The 21054-nt window shown below is 47.6% G+C and overlaps 1 protein-coding gene across 1 annotated transcript in view; it reads left to right on the top strand.

Annotated features, from left to right (window-relative positions):
* PARP4 (poly(ADP-ribose) polymerase family member 4) overlaps positions 1-21054 on the top strand; it is a 93929-nt gene that overhangs the window by 47485 nt on the left and 25390 nt on the right. Inside the window, 8 exon segments of the mRNA XM_062194495.1 lie at positions 1995-2081; positions 10440-10604; positions 11216-11262; positions 11398-11476; positions 16254-16391; positions 17285-17480; positions 18835-18902; positions 20503-20690. Coding sequence (XP_062050479.1) covers positions 1995-2081; positions 10440-10604; positions 11216-11262; positions 11398-11476; positions 16254-16391; positions 17285-17480; positions 18835-18902; positions 20503-20690 — 968 coding nt within the window.

Consider the following 21054-nt stretch of genomic DNA (forward strand, 5'->3'; position numbering starts at 1 on the left):
CTGGCTCCTGGCTTCCACCTGGTTCTGCCCTGGCCATTTCAGCCCTTTGGGGAATGAACGAGTGGATAGAAAAATCTCTCGCTCTTCCTCTCTCTCTGTAACTTGGACTTTCAAATAAATAAATCTGAAAAAAAAAAAAAAAAAGTCAAGCCGGGGCAGGCATGTGTTACAACCATTAAAATGCCAGTTAGGGAGCCAGCGCTGTGGCATAGCAGATAAAGCCACCACCTCCAGTGCCAGTATCCCATATGGGCACTGGTTCAAGTCTCAGCTGCTCCACTTCTGATCTAGCTTCCTGCTAATATGCCTGGGAAAGCAGTGGAAGATGGCCCAAGTACTTGGGCCCCTTATTCACTTGGGAGACCTGGAAGAAGCTCCTGGCTCCTGGTTTTGGATCAGCCCAGCCTCAGCCATTGCAATCATCAACGGATGGAAGATCTCTCTCTCTCTCTCTCTCTCTCTCTCTCTCTCTCTCTCTCTCTCTCTCTCCTCTCTCTCTCTGCCTGTAACTCTGCCTTTCAAATAAATAAATAAATAAGTCTTAAAAAAAATGCCAGGCGCTGGTGCCATGGCTCACTCGGTTAATCCTCTGCCTGTGGCACCGGCATTCCATATGGGCGCCGGGTTCTAGTCCCGGCTGCTCCTCTTCCAGTCCAGCTCTCTGCTGTGGCCCGGGAGAGCAGTGGAGGATGGCCCAAGTGCTTGGGTCCTGCACCCGCAAGGGAGACCAGGAGGAGGCACCTAGCATCTGGCTTCTGGCTTCTGGCTTCAGATTGGCACAGCGCCAGCCATAGCAGCCATTTGGGGAGTGAACCAACAGATGGAAGACCTTTCTCTCTGTCTCTCTCTCTCACTGTCTGTAACTCTACCTGTCAAATAAATTTTTTAAAAAATCAAATAAATAAATCTGAAAAAAAAGTCAAGCTGGGGCAGGCATGTGTTACAACCATTAAAATGCCAGTTAGGGGGCTAGAGCTGTGGCATAGCAGATAAAGCCACCACTTCCAGTGCCAGCAGCCCATATGGGCACTGGTTCAAGTCTCAGCTGCTCCACTTCCGACCTAGCTTCCTGCTAATATGCCTGGGAAAGCAGTGGAAGATGGCCCAAGCACTTGGGCCCCTTATTCACTTGAGAGATCTGGAAGAAGCTCCTGGCTCCTGGTTTTGGATCAGTCCAGCCCTAGCCATTGCAATCATTTGGGGAGTGAGCCAGCGGATGGAAGATCTCTGTCTTTCTCTCCCTCTCTCTGTCTGCCTCTAACTCTGCCTTTCAAATAAATAAATCTTTAAAAAAAAAAAAATACCAGTCAGGACTCCCATATTGGAGTGCCTGGTCTGAGCCCTAGCCTCACTCCCATTTTCAGCTTCCTGCTAATATGCACCTGGGAGGCAGCAGTTGATGGTGTATGAAGTACTTGGGTCCCTGCCACCCACAGGAGAGACATGGTGGAGTTCTCAGTTCCTGGCTCCCACCTGGCCTGCCACTCTCTGTGGCAGGCATTTGGGGAGTGAGCCAGCAGATGAAGGTTTTCTCTTTTTCTGCCTTTCAAATAAATAAAAATGAATAAGGAAAAAATTTAAAAAGAGAAAGTTTAGCTGCAATGAAAGCTATTGTAGTAAGTTTCTAAGAAAAAGTGTACCAAAGGAATTAGAGTTGATTTAGTCTTTAAGGATTAGCATACAGTTGGAAGTAATTAAAAAATTATTAAATTTAAAATAAACTTTGGGAGCAGCAATTAATATGCCACTTCATACGGGACACTTGCATCCTATATCACAGTGCCTGGTTCAAGTCCCGACTGCACTCATGATTCCAGCTTCCTGCTAATGCACACCACGGGAGGCAGCAGGGATGGCTCAGGTAGTTGAGTCCTATTTGTGTGACAGAGACATAGATCAAATTCCTGGCTCCTGATTTTGCCCTGGCCCAGGCCTAACAGTTGGGGGTTTTCTCTTTGTCCTCTCTTAAATAAATAAATAAATATCTTTTCCAGATTAAAGAGAAGGAAGAAGCCCAGCGCGAATACCGAGAGGCCATCAGCCAAGGCCACGGCGCGTACCTGATGGACCAGGATGCTCCGGTATGCCTTGACACTCACCCAGCAGTCAGCCTGTTTATGAGAAAGGGGAAAAGAGTTGGAAAAGGTTTTGAAATGTGAAACCTATATGAGAGAGCAAGATCATTTATGCTATTTTAGGCCCCAGAGTTTTAGTTGCTCTGAGCAAGGGAGGCCAAGCGGGTCAGATCCATTTGATTGACTCAGTAAGGGAGGAAGTGGGGACAAAATGAAAACATTTGGGGCTGGCGCCATGGCTCACTCGGTTAATTCTCCGCCTATGGCGCTGGCATCCCATATGGGCACCGGTTCTAGTCCCGGTTGCTCCTCTTCCAGTCCAGCTCTCTGCTGTGGCCCAGGAGGGCAGTGGAGGATGGCCCAAGTGCTTGGGCCCCTGCACCCACGTAGGGGACCAGGAGGAAGCACCTGGCTCCTGGCTTCAGATTGGCACAACGCCGGCCGTAGCGGCCATTTGAGGGGTGAACCAAGGGAAGGAAGACCTTTCTCTCTATCTCTCTCTCTCACTATCTGTAACTCTACCTGTCAAATAAAAAAAACATTTGGAGTGCATCATTTTACTTTTCTGATAAAAGAATGTAATACAATGCTATCTCAAAAAAATTCACAGAAAAATAGAATCGAAAGTATGAAGTTAGGGGTAGGTGGTGTTGTGCAATAGATTTACCCACATCCCATCTCAGAATGTCCTGGGACCGAGTCCTGCTTCTGCTTCCAATCAGCTTCCTGCTGTTGCACAACCTGGGAGGCAGCAGGTGATGGCTCAAGTACTTGGGTCCCTAACACTCACATGGAGACCTAGATGGAGTTCCTAGCTCCTAGCTTCAGCCTGATCTGCATTAGCTGTTGAGGGCATCTGGGGAGTGAACCAGCAGATGGAAGATCTCTTTCTCTCTCTCTCTCTCTTGCCCTGCCTTTCAAATAAATAAAAATAAATATATAAACAAAAAACATACCAAGGGGCCAGCTTAGCCTCTGCCTGCAGCACTAGCATCCCATATGGGTGCTGGTTTGTGTCCCAGCTGCTCCTTTTCCAATGCAGCTCTCTGCTATAGCTTGGGAAAGAATAGACGATTGCCCAAGTGCTTGGGCCCCTGCACCCATGTGGGAGACCCCAAAGAAGCTCTTGGCTCCTGACTTCGGATCAGCCTAGATCCGGCCATTGCGGCTATTTGGGGAGTGAACCATTGGATAGAAGTCCTTTCTCTCTGTCTCTCCTTTTCTATGTCTATAACTTTACCTCTCAAATAAAATTTTTAAAAATAGAAAACACACACACACACAAACACAAAATGAGTTGGGGCCGGCACTGTGGCACAGAGGGTTAACGCCCTGGCCTGGGTGCCAGTTCTAGTCCCAGCTGCTCCTCTTCCGATCCAGCTCTCTGCTGTGGCCTGAGAAAGCAGTAGAAGATGGCCCAAGTGCTTGGGCCCCTGCACCCACGTGGGAGACCCGGAAGAAGCTCCTGGCTCCTGGCTTTGGATCGGCACAGCTCAAGCCGTTGTGGCCATCTGGGGAGTGAACCATCAGATGGAAGACCTCTCTCTCTCTGCCTCTCCTCTCTCTGTGTAACTCTGACTTTCAAATAAATAAATAAATCTTTAAAAAAAAAATGAATTGAGGGGCGGGCTTTGACCTGGCAGTTACGCTGCTGGTTTGGATACCCACATCCCATGTTGGAGTGCTTGGGTTCAAATCCCAGCTCTGGCTCCCGATTCCAGCTTCCTGCTAATAAAGACAGTGGGAGGCAGTAGGTAATGGCTCAAGTAAGTTGGGTCCTGCCACCACAGGGGAGACCCGGTTTGGGTTCCTCTCTCCCAGCTTCAACCCAGCCCAGTCCTGGTCATTATGAACACATAGGGAGTAAACCAGCAGATGAGATCTCTCTGTGTGTCTCTTTATTTCTCAAATAAAAAAAAAATTAAAGATAGTTTATTTTTTACAAAAAAATAAATTTAGAATCTATGAATATTTTTTAATAATACACAATTTCCACTTTTGAAAAAAACTTTTTGCATCAAAATTAATTCATATTGCTGGGCTAGCATGGTGGCATAATGGGTTAAGTCACCTGTTGCAATGCCAGCATCCCATATCAGAGGGCCAGTTTGAATTCTGGCCACTGCGCTTCTGACCCACCTTCCTGTAATGTGCCTGGGAAGGCAGCAGATGAGGTCCAAGGGCTTGGGTCTCTGCTACCCATGTAGACCCAGGTGGAGTTCCTGGTTCCTGACTTCAGCCCGGCCCAGCCCTGGCTGTTGTGGCATTTGGGGAGTTAAGCAGTGGATGAAAGATCTCTCTCTTTTCTCTCTTCCTCTGTCTTTCCTTCTCTCTCTGTTGCTATGCCTTTCAAATACGTAAATATATGAATTTTAAAAAACACATAAATTCATGCTTTTAATTCTATAAACTATTTGAAATACACTTGTATATTTCTATTTTTCCTAGAACTGAGCTTACCTAACAATTTGCCCAGTTTTCACCAAAGCATCACTCAGGGAGGCATTTCCACAGGACCCTGTGACAAGTCCAGCTTCTTTGCTTTCTGGTTACCAACATTAACAAAAGAACACAAATCTCATCCTCAGCCTTATTTTCTTCTTCATTTAAAAAAAAATTAACTTTACCTGAAAGGCAGAGAGAGGGGGAAGGAGAGAGGAGGGGAAGAGGGAGATCTTCTATCTACTGGTTCACTTCCCAGGCTGGGGCCAGGAGCCTAAACCTCCACCCAGGTCTCCCACATGGGTGGCAGGGCCCAACCACTTGGACCATCATCTGCTGTCTTCCCAGGTGCATTAGCAGGGAGCTGGGTTAGAAATAGATCTTTGTAAAAATTGTGAGTGGGAATAGGAGAGTGAGGAAGAAGGGTGGGAGCAGGGGTGGGCGGGAAGTATCACTATGTTCCTGAATCTGTATTTATGAAATTTATATACCTTAAATAACATTTTAAAAAAATAAAAAGAAATGGAGCAGCCAGAACTTAAACTGGCACTCCGATATGGGATGCTGATGTTGCGATTGGCAGTTTAATCCAGTATGCCACAATACCAGCCCCTTCCTCTTATTCTTTCTGTTTGTTTGTTTTTGAAAAAGATTTATTTAAAATCAGAGTGACACAGAGAGAGGGAGAAACTGAGAAAGAGCGAGAACTGTATGCTGGTTCACTTCCAAAATGCCTGCTCCTACGAGGGCTAGACTAGGCCAAAGCTAGGCACCAGGAACTCCATCCAGGTCTCCCTCATGGGCAACAGAAACCCAAGTACTTGAACCATCACCTGCTGCCTCCCAGGTACATTAGCTGGAAGCTGGATAGGAAATGGAGGAACCAGGACTCTGATGTGGGATGTAGGTATCCCAAGTGGCAGACTAACCTGCTGCACCACAGCATCCACCCCCACTTTAATTTCTTATTGCATTTTGTTTTGAGTAATTTCTATTGACATTTTCAAGTTCACTAATTCTTTTCTCGGCTGTATCTAGTCTGACAATAAGCTTGTTGATAATTCATCTCTGATCATATGTTTCATTCCAGCATTTTTGACTTTTTTTATAATTTCCATCTGTCTGATGAACTGTTTCATGTACTATCTTCATCTTTCTTATAGTTCTTTTAATTAATTAATTTATTTGAAAGGCAAAGTTACTTAGAGATGGAGACAGAAAGAGAATTTCCATCAGCTGGTTCACTCCCCAAAGGCCTGAGCCAGGCCGAAGCTGGGAGCCAGGAACTCTATCCTGGTCTCCTATATGGGTAGCAGAGGCCCAAGTACTTGGGCCATCTTCTGCTGCTTTCCCTCGCATTAGCAGGGAGCTGGATCAGAAGTGTAGCAGCCTGGACTAGAAGCAGCACTTATATGGGATGCCAGGGCTGCAGGCAACGGCTTAACCCGTGGGGCCACAACGCTGGATTCACGGTCCTGACTGTTCCAACGTCATGGTTACCTTTGATTCTGTTCCTGTTGATTGCTTTATCTCTTGAGGCTTGGTCATGTTTTTCTTGCTCTATTTGTGTGTGTATTTTGGAATTTGTGGCTGAGTACTAAACGTTGTGTGAAGTGTATTTATGCTTAGTAACAGCCGCTCCTGTTTAATCAGGCTATTGGAGTAGGAGCTGTGAAGAACTGAGTCAAGTTTGAGTCTCACTGTGGTCATCGTTACCCTCAGGGCAGTACTAGCTTGGGTGGCAGGAGTGGGGGTGGAGGGGATGGGCGTGTTCTCCTTGTTCAGCCTCATTTTTCTTTTCTTTTTTTAAGATGTATTTATTTGAGTTACAGAGAAAGAGGAGAGACAGAGCAAGAGAGAGAGATCTTCCATCTGCTAGTTCACCCCCAAGATGGCTGCAAAGGCCAGGGCTGGGCCAGGCTGAAGCCAGGAGCTTCTTTCCAATCTCCCACGTGGGCTACAGGGGCCCAAACACTTGGTCCATCTTCCGCTGCTTTCCTAGGTGCATCAGCAGGGAGGTGGATTGGAAATGCAGCAAGTGGACTCAAAAAGGTGTCCCTATTGGATGCCAGCGTCACAGGTGGCGGCTTTACCTGCTATGCCACAGCACCAGCCCCATCAGCCTCATTCTTAAGGGGACCTGTGCGTCCTCCCCTAGTGGCGGCCAGATCCTGCCTTGTGCCTGCTGAGGGCCACCTGAGGCTATTTCCTGCCTCCGCTGCAGTTGCAGCTTGTTCTCATGCCAGCGCTTGGTCCTGTGCAGAGCCCCGGGCCCAGCAGGGGCTTATCTGTGGGGAGGTAGCTTTTGCTTCTGCACTTCTCTTTGAAGCAGTGCAGCTTTACCTGTTTGCTACCCTCATAAGGAAGATTTCTCTCCCTGTTTGGCTTCTGTCTGTCCCAGTGAAGTGAAAGAGTTTGCTACCTTTCCCCAACGACTTAAGGCTTTTGCTTCTTAGGCGGAAAGGATCCAGGGAAGTGGTTGGTGTGCCAGGCCGAGACCCCAGCAGCAGCCAGCTGCCTCCTGCACATCTGTCCAGCTGGCCACCCCCACACACCTGCCCTGCCCACTGCCTCCTGTAGCTGTCTCACGCCTGCTCTCTTTGGTCTCCTGCCCCATTCCAGTCTTTCTGCTGGACTTGGTGGAAGACTGTGGAGGAGAGCCTGCTTCCCTTGGGTCGAGCGCTCTTGGTTATTCTAAGTGTGGAAGCTATCACCTGTAGGAATCTACACAATTTCTCTGTCCCATCTTCCCCCAGAGGGGCCTGCCGCTGTTTGGAATTCAGTTTTTTTGGTTGAAGGGTTCAGAACGAGTTATGTATTTATAGATTATCTACTATGTTATAACAGAATTGACGTCGTCTTGCAGCTCCGTAGTCCTACCCAGTAAAGGAACTGCAACCCACACAATTCCGCCACAGTCCCTCAAATGAACCCCAGGCTTTTACACCTACGCTGCTTTTAATGGCTAGAATTATTAACTGTTTAGTAATTACCTCTTCATTGTTCATTTCCATCTTGCAGATGGATTTCCTTGATGTCTGAAAATATATTAAGATGTCTTTAAAACTGTATTAACCATTAATATTCCACACCTCTCATGCAAACACACCAAATTTTCATGATACTGTGATAGCCTGCCCAGCAGACACAGATAGGGATATTGAGAGAATCTCTGTGTAGATACCAGAAAAAGACACCTTTAGCCTCTCTTTCTTAATTTTATTATTTTTTAAAATTTTATGGGACCGGTCCTGTGGCGTAGCAAGTTAAACCATTGCTTCTGATGCCAGCGTCTCGTATTGGAGCACCAGTTAAAGTTCCAGCTGCTGTATTTTCAACCAGCTCCCTGCTAATGCACCTTGGAAAGCAGCAGAAGATGGCCCAAGTATTTGGGGCCACCCATATAGGAGATCCTGATGGAGGTCCTGGCTTCTGGCTTCGACCTGGCCCAACCCTGGCTATTGCAGCCATTTGGGAAGTGAACCAATGGATAGAAGGTCTTCCCCCCCCCCCCAAAAAAGGGGGATCTTTAAAAAATTTATTTAGTTGAAAGGCAGAGAGACAGAAAGATAGAGATCTCCCATCTACCCTGAATCTTAATATCCCATTCGAAGAAAGTTAAATACATTTTGTGAAAACTAAAATGATACATTTACTAAACAGTGGGGCTTGTCGGAGGGTGAAGCTGCTGCCTACAATGCCAGTATCCCATATGGGCGCCAGTTTGTGTCCTGGCTCCTACACTTACGATCCAGCTCCCTATAATGCACCTGGGAAAGCAGCAGAAGATGTCCTAAGTACTTGGGCACCTGCCATCCATGTGGGAGACCAGGAAAATGATCCTGATTCCTGGCTTTGGCCTGGCCCAGCCGTGGCTATTGTGGCCATCTGAGGCGCAGACCAGCAGATAGAAGTGTTAGGTTTGGAATAGCTCAGGGTTCCAGCCTTTTGTGGCCCCCAGAAAAGATATGGGAAAGAGAGATAGATACCGACCTCAACAGATGCAGGGTGCTTTTATTGAAGCAAAGAGGGACAAAGTCTCCAAAGAGACTGTGCACAGGGCGTGCATAGTGCTGGGCTTTTATCTGGCTGAAGAGAGAATCTGCCACCTCCCATGGGAAACAGGGGGCTTGCTGCTGGATGGGAAGTAGGGGTTTTTAGAAGCCACTGGGGGGCCGGTACTGTGGTGTAGCAGGTAAAGCTGCCGCCTGCAGTGCCGGCATCCCATATGGGCACTGGTTTGAGACCCAGCTGCTCCACTTCCAATCCAGCTCTCTGTTATGGCCTAGGAAAGCAGTAGAAGTTGGCCCAAGTCCTTGGGCCCCTGAACCCGCATGGGACACCTGGAAGAAGTTTCTGGCTCCTGGCTTCAGATTGGCGCAGCTCTAGCCATTGCAGCCAACTGGGGAATGAACCAGCAGATGGAAGACCTCTCTCTCTCTCTCTCTCTCTCTCTCTCTCTCTGTCTATCTCTCTCTCTCTCCTTCTCTCCTTCTCTCTCTGTGTAACTCTTTCAAATAAATAAATAAATCTTAAAAAAAAAAGAAGCAGCAGCAGCCACTGGGAACTTTCTTCTTAACTCTTTCACAAGCTGCCCCTCGCAGCTTACCTGTTTTGCCATCAGATTTGCAAGGAGTCTGGGGGAGGTGGAGCTTGGGTTCCTGCACCAGTGGTCTCAACACATAGGGAGGAAATGGGAGAGGGTAACATTTTGTGAGCTTTATTGCTCTTTAGAAAGGGCCTCTCTCTGTCTCTCCCTCTTTCTCTATAACTCTGACTTTCTAATAAATAAATAAATCTTTTTTAAGAAATTTACTGTACGGTAAAAGAATTAAGTGAAGACCAAGTTTAGAGAAAGTTGCTCTCGCCTCGCAGCTGCCGGGGGAACTGATGCTGCGTGCTGTGGCATCAGGGGCCGGGGCACAGGCTTTTCCAGGATTGGCAGCAAGTGGAGGCCATCTGGGCAGTGGAGCCAACACCAGCAGGGCCACCAGTGTGGAGTCCACTGGGGGGCTTTCCTCAGCTCAGCAGCCCAGGGGCCTCCTCTGCCTCCATCTCCTGCGATCTCACCCTGTCCTCTAGACTAAGGAGCGGCTCCAAGGTTCTCCTTTAAAGCCCATCGCTGTCCTGTGGGTTCTGTTGCCGCTTTGAGCCTGATCATTTGGGATTTAAATCGTTGAAGTGACATGAGGGCTTGACTAGAACAGATATGGTTTTGAGTTGCAGCCTAATCAGTCAAGGCGGCTAACTTTATAAAGAGAAAAATGTGTCTGGCACATGGTTTCATGGTTTGGGAGGTTCAGGTGGCCCCGTTGTTGGGCATCTGGTGAGCATGTGTGAAAGGAAGACCACATGGTGAGCCAAGAAGCAGATAGAATAGCTGGGCCTGACCTAGGCTTTTATAGCAGCCCACTGGTTACCTCCGAAGACACGCCTCCAGTGGCCCAAGGACCACCCCCCACTAGGCCTACCTCTCAAACACCATCATTGGCTTAAGTTTCCATCAACTTCAAAAAAATTGTTTATTTGAAAGGCAGAGTTACAGAGGCAGAGGCACAGAGAGAGAGAGAAGTCTTCCATCTGCTGGTTGACTCCCCAGATGGCCGCAACAGCTGGAGCTGGGCCAATCCGAAGCCAGGAGCCAGGAGTTTCTTCCAGGTCTCCCATGAGGGTACAGGGGCCCAAGGACTTGGGCCATTCTTCTACTGCTTTCCCAGGCCATAACAGAGAGCTGGATCAGAAGTGGAGCAGCCGGGTCTTGAATCGGCGCCCATATGGAATGCTGGTACTGCAGGTGGCAACTTTACCACTATGCCACAGTGCCAGCCCAGGTACCATCAACTTTTAACTTTGGGAGTTAGACTCCTGTATGAGTTGGAGAGCCAGATGGCCTTCAAACCACAGCATCTGTTTCTGTTTCAGGATGTTTTTACTGTCAGTGTTGGAAACCTGCCTCCTAAGGCTAAGGTCCTTATCAAGATTACCTACATCACAGAACTCAGCCTTCAGGGCCCTGTTGCTGTCTTCTTCATGCCAGCCACTGTAGCTCCCTGGCAGCAGGACAAGGCTTTGAATGAAAACCTTCAGGTTTGTATCCTTAAGATTGGATTTGAGGATGCATGTGGGGAGGATTTTATGCCTGGGGAAGCAAAATTTTACAGACATTTATGTGTTTAGGCATATGCCCTCTCTGTGAAATGAATTGAAATGAACACAAATATACTCAATGGGCATAATGTTATTTTACTATTAGTCACTCAAGGAAGTTCTGTGTCTGTACTGCATGTTCACTCCTGAAGAATCTGATAAGCATAGAGAATGCAAATAAGCCAAAAGAGGAGAATTAAAATCACCCTTAATTCTATCACCCAGAGAAAGCTATAATCAATGTTTTGATATATATATCCTTCTAGACTTCTTTGTATATATTTAAATAAATCATGTGTGCATGTGTGTATATGTGTGTGTGAATATATACACACAGAGAGACATGTATGTGGTTAAAATCTCTGTCAACATGGCCGTATGTGATTCCTGTTTTGGAAGTTACTATTATTCCAAGTGTTTCAGGACGTGGAAGAGAAACCACCTGTCTTGTTGCTGCCATCAGCTGTGGCCCAGCTGAGATTATCTCCAGTTCAGAGTTTCACTGTTAACTTTAAACAGATACTTAAACACACGTATTTTTCTTTAAACAGGATACAGTAGTGAAGGTTTGTGTAAAGGAAATAGGAAAACAGCAAAGGTAAGTACCTAAAATATACAGCCTGTCAATCATTCAGTGGACATTCATTTTATGGTTTAAATTCACATCTAAAATTATTTGAAACAACTTGGCAGAACTCTAAGGTATCTAAAATAACCTCTTCATTTTTGGTAGCTTCTCTTTGACTATGTCGATTGAGATGCCATACGTGATCAAGTCCATTTCCAGTGACACACACGAACTGAAACAAAAGGTTAGTGAATGTTTGATTTCTTTCTTTTTTAAAAAAATTGTTTATTGAATGGCCAATCTAGATACAGCCATAGACTTAGACATAGAAGCAAATGGAGAGAGAGCTCCCTCCCATTCCCCAAATTCCAAATGCCCACAACAGTCTGGGCTGGACCAGACTGAATCCTATGTGGGTGGCAGGGACCCAAGTACTTGAGCCATCATCTGCTGCTTCCCTGAGTGTACATTAGCAGGAAACTGGATTGGAAGCAGAAAAGAGACTCAAACCCAGGTACTCTGATATGCGGAGCAGGTGTCCCAACCTGCATCTCCATCACTGAGCCAAAAGCCTGCCCCTTGGATTTCTTTCCAAATTAGTGAATTTTTAAAATTTCTAATGGATTTATTTTAGAGGCAGAGAGATAAAGAGCTTCCATTCTCTGAATGGAGAGGAGCCCTCTCTGTCTGTCTCTTTGCCCCTCAAATAAAAATTTTCTTAAAGATAGGAGTTTATTTTGGTGCACAACAAAAAGCAGCAGAAATGGCCCAAACACTTGGGTTCCTGCCATCCACATGGGAGACCTGGAGGGAGTTCCTGGCTCCTGGTTTCAGCCTGGCTCAGCCCTGGCTGTTATGGGCATTTGGGGGTGAACCAGCAGATGGAAGATACCTCTGTGTGTGTGTGTGTGTGTGTGTGTGAAATAACGTGAAAATAAGTAAATACAATTTTAAGTTGTTATGATTATATAAACAGTGTTTACCATTGAACCAAGAAATACATTATGATGCTATTCTTTTGTAAAAGTTGGCTTTTCCATTTGCTTGGTGTTTTAGGAGTTTTTTCTCATTGCCTAACACATTGGTTCGAACCTCTCTCCATACGGTTTTTCGCATTGGCCATGCCTCAGACATGCCCATTTCCTCTGTCTCCCCAAGCTCCCTTTCCATCTACCCCTGCAGCCTGGCTGGGTGATGGCTAGGCCTCCCTTTTCTGTCTTTTTCTCCTTTTTCTTGTTTCTTCCTTCAGCTTGGCAGAGCACAGCCCCCACGCACTTCCTGAGCAGGAGAGTGGGGGGTGGGGTAGAGTGTGGAAAAACCTTTATTCTGGGTGCTGCTCTTGGCCCTCCAATGAGATGTGACTTTCTAGGCTGGGATTCAACTTCTCCCAGAATATCAAGGGCATTGACTTATAGTTTCCAAGGTTACTTTTGAGAAACTCAGTGGTATTCTTATCCCCTGTTCTTTGTATGTGGTCTGTTTAGCTGTGTGGGGTTCTTTTTTTTTTTAAGACTTATTTATTTATTTTAAAGTCAGAGTTACACAGAGAGAGGAGAGACAGAGAGAGAGAGGTCTTCCATCTGATGATTCACTCCCCAGATGGCCGCAAAGGCCGGAGCTGCACCGATCTGAATCCAGGAACCAGGAGCAGCCAGGACTTGAACTGGCGCCCATATGGGATGCCGGCATTGCAGACCAGGGTTTTAACCCACTACATCACAGTGCTGGCCTCTGTTTCAGTGTGTTTTTTAAGATTCTGCGAGATTTTTGGATCTTCTCTTTATCCCTGGGATTCTGAAATTTCCTAACAACGTGATAGTCAGTCATTGTATATAACTCATGGCCGTTAGTTCTGGGAAACGCTCTCATATTTTTTAAATGAGTTGTTCCTTTCTCTTCTTCCCTACTGCTACCCCTTCCAATCAGGTGTGCGCGGGGAAGGAGCCACTTGCTCTCTGGAGTTTTCTGTCTTATTGCCCACTTCAGTCTGTTTTGGTTCTACTTTCTGGGTTATTTTGTTGTTCAAATTTAAAGTCCCACCTTTCTACTGAACGTTCTAATTTGGTTCTCATGCACTTTATTTCTCAGGGCTCTTTTCTGTTCTGTGAGTATTCCTTTTTTCTACAGCATCTTTGTGTGTCTTATGCAGGAACTCTCCTCTCCCACGTTTCTCAGAAAACATTTATAATATATATTTTTTCCCTTTCCCTATGTTGTACTTCCTCTTTTGGGGGTTCCTTTTTCTCCTTCTGGGTTTCTGTTTGTCTCCAGTTTTCATGTTAGAGGTTTTTCCTTAAACGCCTGAGTGACCCTCCCTGTGTCCGTGGTTAGGACTGAGATGAGAAGCTCTGGGTGTTCGGAAAGCGTGACTGGGGAGGGCAGCTCGGTGGCTCATGTTTTAGGATGCCAGCTCACTTTCATGCCCCTGAAGAAGCAGCCCTGTTCTTCTCTGTGCCACTGTGCCAGCCTTCCCTAGTCTGGGTACTATTTGGTTGAGTTTTGTCTTCTTCTTTTAAGATTTCTTTATTTATTTGAAAGGCAGAGTGACAGAGAGAGAGAGAGTCAGAGAAAGATCTTGCATCTACTGGTTCACCCCCAGATGGCCACAACTGCCAGGGCTGAGCTGGGCTGGGCTGAAGCCAGGAGCCAAGAACTCCATCTGGATCTCCCACATGAGTGCAGGGGCCCAGGTACTTGGGCCATCTTTACCTGCTTTCCCAGGCACATTAGCAAGCAGCTGGATCGGAAGCAGAGCAGCCGGGACTAGAACCAGCACTTGGATACAGGATGCCAGTGTCACAAGAGGCGGCTTAACCTGCTGCGCCACAATGCCAGCCCCTAGTTGACTGGGTCTGAGTAATGAGTCTTCAGTCCTCTTTAGTGAGAAAACACGAGAAAAATGGCACTAGCTGCTTGGCTGCTCGGTGGGGAGGAGCCTGGGGCCTGACAGCTGAGCACGTAGTCTCTTGACCAGGAGCATGTTCCTGGAGGAACTGTGTCTCCAGTTTATTGAGCCTTCCTGCCCGGATGGCTGAGGAGTAATGAGACCACAGCTCTGAGCTGTCCCCTCTGTGGCACTTGGGCAATAGCTTCCTCCACTTTGGCCAAATCACTTACCACGCCTCCATCAACTTTCCATCTTCCTAAGATGTGTTGATGTCTCTCATCTGCTATCATTTTTGCTCTTGCTCTCAGTGTCTTTTATGAGTTAAACCCTTTTATTGCTTCCTTGTCCCTGTATGTAAACTTAGCACTTTGCTAGGGAGTACAGATAAGCACATGTCCTTAATCCATCCTGGGTGAGATGACCACTGCCTCAGTTAGATTTTGCTGCATAACAAACAAATCTTGGGGCTTCAAACAGTAAGCACTTGTTATTCTCACAAGTCTGTGGTTTGGGGGAGGGGAGCAGTTCTGGGCCTGGCTGGGACAAGATGGCCTAACAAGGCCTCACCAACGCCTGGCAGGTGGACTCAAGGTGGTTTGTTCAGTGGTAGGACAGCCCTCTCTCACAGCGAGAGAGGGCCAATGGCATTCCACAAAGACTTTGTTGTGTTGTTGAAGCTCAGAATTTCCCCACAAGAGGAATTTTATTGAAGGCTCTAGTTTATTCCCTCCCAAAAGACCAAATGAAGTGAACAGTAACCTTAAGATTTCATTGTCTTCATGACAAAAGAGAAGATGGAGATTAGAACTAGATCCCTTGGTCTTTTCTTTCCTCCTCCTAGTTCAAATAACCAGCATTCTCTTGGGTCTTCAGTTGGGCTCCACACACTCAAGAGTCAGCACAGGCTTCTTGTAGTTTTAACCTTTTCCTGAAAACGCAGCTTAGTCTGTCCGCCACGGCCACTCTGCTCCCCATCATATCACTGCTTTCCCTGGGCATACAGTCTTTGCCCTTCTACTGTGTCACTGTGTGGGGTTGGTGCTTGCCAGACTTCTTGCAGAAGCTCTGTTGGACTTTAGGGATGTTCACCACATTTGCAGAGCGCAATTGGTAGGGGAAGCCCACAAACGCTTTTCAAGTCCCTGCTTACATCACATGTGCCAGTATTCCACTGGGCAAAGCAATTCACACAACCAACTCTGTTAGGCAGTTCAAGATCAGGGGACCAGGGGCTGGTGCTATTGCATAGTGGGCTAAGCTGCCGCCTGTGCCACCGGATCCCATATGGGCTCTGGTTGGTGTCCCAGCTACACCACTTCTGATCCAACACCCTGCTAACCATCTGGGAGAGTAGCAGAAGATGGCCCAAGTGCTTAAGCCCCTTCCCCAATGTGGGAGACCCGGAAGAAACTCCAGACTCCTGGCTTCAGCCTGACCTAGCCCTAGCTGCTCTGGCCATTTGGAGAGTGAACCAGCAGATGGAAGATTCTCTCTCTCTCTCCTGTCACTCTGTGTGTGTGTGTGTCTCCCTTTCTCTCTGTAACTCTGCCTTTCAAGTAAATAAATAGATAAATAAAAAGAGCAGGGAAATTGGCACCAACTCTTGAGAAGAGGAGCTCCAAGGTCACAGAGGCGTGGGATTTCAGGAATGGTAAGAGCTTGCGGCCATTTATGATCTGCCGTATTGTCTTCATTGCTTTGACACTTATGTACACTTTCAAAAGCTGCCTTACATTTCTGAAAATGTGATCTACAAATAAGAGTTAACTCTAAGATTTCTACTGACTGTTCTGTGCTGCTCGTCTAGGTTCTGGTTACCTGCTGTGCTTTCTGCCATACCCAAGTAAATCTAGCTGAATGCACAGGCCTATACCTTTGAATCCAGAGTTGAGACTATCTGAAACTTACCTAAATGTGACTGTGTAAATCAACCTTGGGATTCCAGGTGGAATTGATGATACTGCTCATATGCCTAAAAATCTACATTTCATACACTTGGGATGTATTCCTACATTATTGGCTTTTAGTAGAGTTATGTAAATCCAACAGGGGTTTCCTCCTTGCCGGGTAAGTGCAAACGGGTAACATGATGTAACCCCGTTGCTCACCTTGTCGGTGGCTGTTTGCTTTACAGAGCACAGACTGCAAGGCCGTGATCAGCACTGTGGAAGGCAGCTCCTTAGATAGCAGTGGATTCTCTCTTCACATCAGTCTGAGTGACGCGTACCTCCCAAGAATGTGGGTTGAAAAACATCCAGAAAAAGAAAGCGAGGTACAGTCCGTCTTACTTAGAATTAAGCGAAATGATTGGAATAAAATATTTAGGAATAAGTGGGTTATTTCAGTTTGGAAATTATTGACTGGAAATTAGTGCATCCTGTTGGACTCAGCGGAGTGAGAGGCTGGCGTGAAGCTTGAGAACAAGAGTGCCAGAGCCAGCACCCAGCTCTGCGGCCCTGCGCAAGGGCTTGAGCGTTTGGTGCTTCAGTGTCCTCAGCTGTCATGACATAGGCTAATCTGAATATCAGCACTGAAAACAAGTAAAAGTTATGTATGATCATCTGAGGTGGCTGTCACGATGAACTGCTTCTTATGTTAAAATAAAAATAGGAGCACTGTTCATTTGAACTCCTAGTAGGCTGTCGTGTGTTAGATACACCTTATTCCATTTAGTTTTATAGTATGAGTTTACCTTCCTAGAGAGTTTTTGAATTTTACTTATTCCATTTATGCCAAATCCCTGCAGGTCTTAGCTACATGTACAACTCACTTTGTCCCCCAGAAGGATGCCTGGAACATTAGTTGTATATAAACTCAATCATCTTTCAAATATCACAGCTGATTGTGGTGTTTAAGGAGTGTGGAAACTCATGAGCCCTCTCTGGTATTGGGGATTCGCTTGCCAGCTGTTCCTGCTGGCAGGTAGCACATTCCCATCACAGCATGAAATCTCGCGAGCCCACGGGGCTTCTCACGAGGTTCCACTGCGCCTCTCTTGGCTCTGTTACTCGGTCCCTGTTACAGGACCACCCTTTTGTAGTGGGGGAAGTGGGGGTGGGGCTGGAACTCTGTGATCTGCCGATGCAGAAGGTGATGCCATTCTAAACTCACCAGGGCAGGGGCAGTGGTGAGAAGCTCCCATGTGGTGCCTTTCCCTCCTTGCAGGCTTGCATGCTTGTCTTTCAACCCCATCTCGCTGCCACCCTCCCAGACCTGGCTGTCAAGAGTGAAGTGATCATTTGTCTTGACTGCTCCAATTCCATGGAGGGTGTGACATTCAGGCAAGCCAAACAGATCGCCTTGCATGCACTGTCCCTGGTGGGCGAGAAGCAGAAAGTAAACGTTGTCCAGTTCGGCACAGGTGAGTGCACTGGGCTCCTCTCCACGTGTGCCTCCTCCTTAATGAGAATGCACCTGTGAGAGGAGTGAGAGCCTGGCACGAGGCTTGAGAGCAGGGATGCCGGAGCCAGCGCCCAGCCCTACCACTCACAGGCTCTGTGTGTTGCCATGGGCACGTGCTTGAGTTTTTGGTGCCTCAGTTTCCTGATCTGTAATCTGAGGGTAAAGCCCCTGCTTTGTGGTACTGGCATGTGCATCGAGCTGATGTATGTAAAGGGTTTAAAACGGGATCTGTTCCAGAGTAGATGATGATGAATATTTTTAGAATTATGACTGACTGGACCAAAGGCAAGACGCTTGGTGTGACAGGCAAGGATAAAGATGGAACATTTGCAATCAGCACGGTCATAGAAGGTCTATAAGGCATGTTCCAGGCAGCATCAGGTCACTGTGAGAAGGAAGGTGATGTGTCCTCCCAGTGAGGGCCCAGAAACACCTCCTCCAGTTGCAGGGGACACTTCAGGAACGAGAGAAGGGGCATGGGGAGGAGTGCGAGGACTCTTGTCCTCATGATTCTCCTCTTCCGTGCCATCCAGCAGATGGCCCAGAGCCTTCACGGTGCAGCTACGCACAGAAGTCGGGCAGATGTGGGCAGTGCCAAGGGCGTGCCTGGAGCCTGGGCCCTTCAAAGGCGAGCTGCCCCTGCCATTGCCACACCCCATACTTTGCACAAATGATCTGCCGAGCAATGAATTGACCACATGACCGGAGTTGACCCAGAACATTTTGCATAGTGAAGTGCAGACATGGAATGCTCTAGAAGGTACTTAGAAGTGTACTACTTAGAAGTGAATTTTTTTTTTTTTTTTGACAGGCAGAGTGGATAGTCAGAGAGAGAGACAGAGAGAAGGGTCTTCCTTTTGCCGTTGGTTCACCCTCCAATGGCCGCCGCGGTTGGCACGCTGTGGCCGGCACACCGCGCTGATCCGATGGCAGGAGCCAGGGGCTTCTCCTGGTCTCCCATGCGGGTGCAGGGCCCAAGCACTTGGGCCATCCTCCACTGCACTCCCTGGCCACAGCAGAGAGCTGGCCTGGAAGAGGGGCAACTGGGACAGGATCGGTGCCCCGACCGGGACTAGAACCCGGTGTGCCGGCGCCGCAAGGCGGAGGATTAGCCTAGTGAGCCGCGGCGCCAGCCAGAAGTGAATTTTTTATACGTTAAAATCATCAAACATGGTTTTCTAAAAAGGAAGGTATACACATAAATAGCATTTTCTTTATGATAGCAGCAGAGATATCAAATAGCATTCTTGTTTGTTTGTGGTTAATCAAGTGAATATTTCATGGGAACATCTCACGCTCCTCTTACTACACAGGTTACAAGGAGTTATTTTCATATCCTAAACACATCGCCAGCAATAATGCGCCAACGGAGTTCATTTTGGTGAGTGAAAACGTTTTCTCTATCTTCTGAGTCGTTCCTTACAAAGCCTTAGAGATCCTGGGTAGGCCCCATCCCCTCTGAGGGCTTCTACGTTGGCAGGTTCTTTATTTTATTAATAAACATCATGTGAAGTTGTTAAAGAAAATTGGAAATTAAAAAGAGTAGAGAGAAGAGTCATCCATGGTCCCACCAACCAAATGCAACTGGCATTACAGTTTAGGACAATGTCCTTAAAAAAATCTTTTTTTTTTATTTGAAAGGGGAAAAGAAAGAGACAGAGAGATTCAGTCTGCTGTTTGCTCCCAAGGTGGCCACAGTGGTTGGAACCAATCCAGGCCAAATCTAGGAACCTGGAACTCCATCCAGATCTCCTACATGTGTGGCATGGGCCCAGGTGCTTGGTCCATCCTCCACTGCTTTCTCAGGCGCATTAGTAGGGAGCTGGACCAGAAGTGGAGCAGGCAGGACTCACAATGGCTCCCATATAGGAGGCCAGGATCACGGGCAGTGGCTTAGCCCGCTGCACCACAGCACTGGCCCCTTGAACAGTTAACTCCTGTCTCCAAGTGGAGTAGCCTGACTGGCCTGGTGTCAACAAAATCCCGGCTGGTGAACCCAGGGGTGCTTTGAGGGGACACTTCTCCCAGACATAAAATAATTCTTTGAAAACTATAACAAGCAGGGGTCGGTGCTGTGGGTAACAGGTAAAGCCACCACCTGTGGTGCCATCATCCCACACGGGTGTTGGTTCAAGTCCCGCCTGCTCCACTTCCGATCTGGCTCTCTGCTATGGCCTGGGAAAGCAGTAGAAGATGGCCCAAGTCCTTGGGTCCCTGTACCTGCATGGAAGACCCAGAGGAGGCTCCTGGCTCCTGGCTCCTGGCTTCAGATTGGCTCAGCTCTGGCCGTTGCGGCCAACTGGGGAATGAACCAGCGGATGGAAGGATGGAAGACCTCTCTCTCTCTCTCTGCCTCTCCTCTCTGTGTAACTTTGACTTTCAGATAAATAAATAAATCTTGAAAAAGAAAACTATAACAAGCAAGTAAGTGGCAAGTGATAATATTATAGCTATTGTGTGATATGAAATGAACTGAAGGGTGCAGCTGTTCCACAAATTCGGGACAGCAGTCTTTACAGTGACGGCATATCTCTAAGCCCTTGTTAAGAGATGGGCTTGGCCAGTGCCGCAGCTCACTTGGCTAATCCTCCGCCTGCGGCGCCAGCACACTGGGTTCTAGTCCCAGTTGGGGCACCAGTTCTATCCCAGTTGCTCCTCTTCCAGTCCAGCTCTCTGCTGTAGCCCGGGAAGGCAGTGGAGGATGGCCCAGGTGCTTGGGCCCTGCACCCGCATGGGAGATCAGGAAGAAGCACCTGGCTCCTGGCTTCGGATCAGCGCAGCAGGCCGGCCATAGCAGCCATTTGGGGGGTGAACCAACGGAAAAGGAAGACCTTTTTCTCTGTCTCTCTCTGTCTAACTCTGCCTGTCCAAAGAGAGAGAGAGAGAGAGAGAGAGAGAGAGATGAGCTTCAGGGAATGGTTCCAGTCGATGGTGAATTCACCCAGAAAGGAGTGAATAATCTTCTGCTTCATCTCCTCCAGTCTGCTACTCCTACCATGGGCAACACAGACTTCTGGAAGACCCTCCGGTATTTGAGTTTGCTGTACCCTGCTCAGGGGTTACGGAACATTCTCCTTATATCAGATGGGCACCTCCAGAGCGAGAGCCTGACCTTGCAGCTTGTGAAGAGAAACGTGCAGCACACCAGGCTGTTCACCTGCGGGGTTGGGTAAGTCTTGGCCATCCGGGCACTCAGTGAAGACCACCTGAGAACGCAGCCTGTACAGGCTTTCTGAAGTTTGGAAACTAAGCAGCATGCAGTCACCCAGTGCTGAACAGCAGGGGATGCTTGCTGAGAAACGAACCGTAGACGGCATTGTGGGAACACCCGAGGGTGACTCACACATACCTAGGGCGTGTAAGTCTTCACTCAATGTTGCCTCTTGATGCACTCAAAAGTCGGTGTCAACATGAGATGTGCAAATGTAGACCAAAACGTTTGTGGAAGGGGGCTGGCGTCATGGCATAGAGGCATGTGGATGCCGGTTCTTGTCCTGGCTGTTCCACTTCTGATCCAGCTTCCTGCTAATGAC

Source organism: Lepus europaeus, chromosome 6, assembly GCF_033115175.1.
Source record: "Lepus europaeus isolate LE1 chromosome 6, mLepTim1.pri, whole genome shotgun sequence".
NCBI classification, from domain to species: Eukaryota; Metazoa; Chordata; class Mammalia; order Lagomorpha; family Leporidae; genus Lepus; species Lepus europaeus.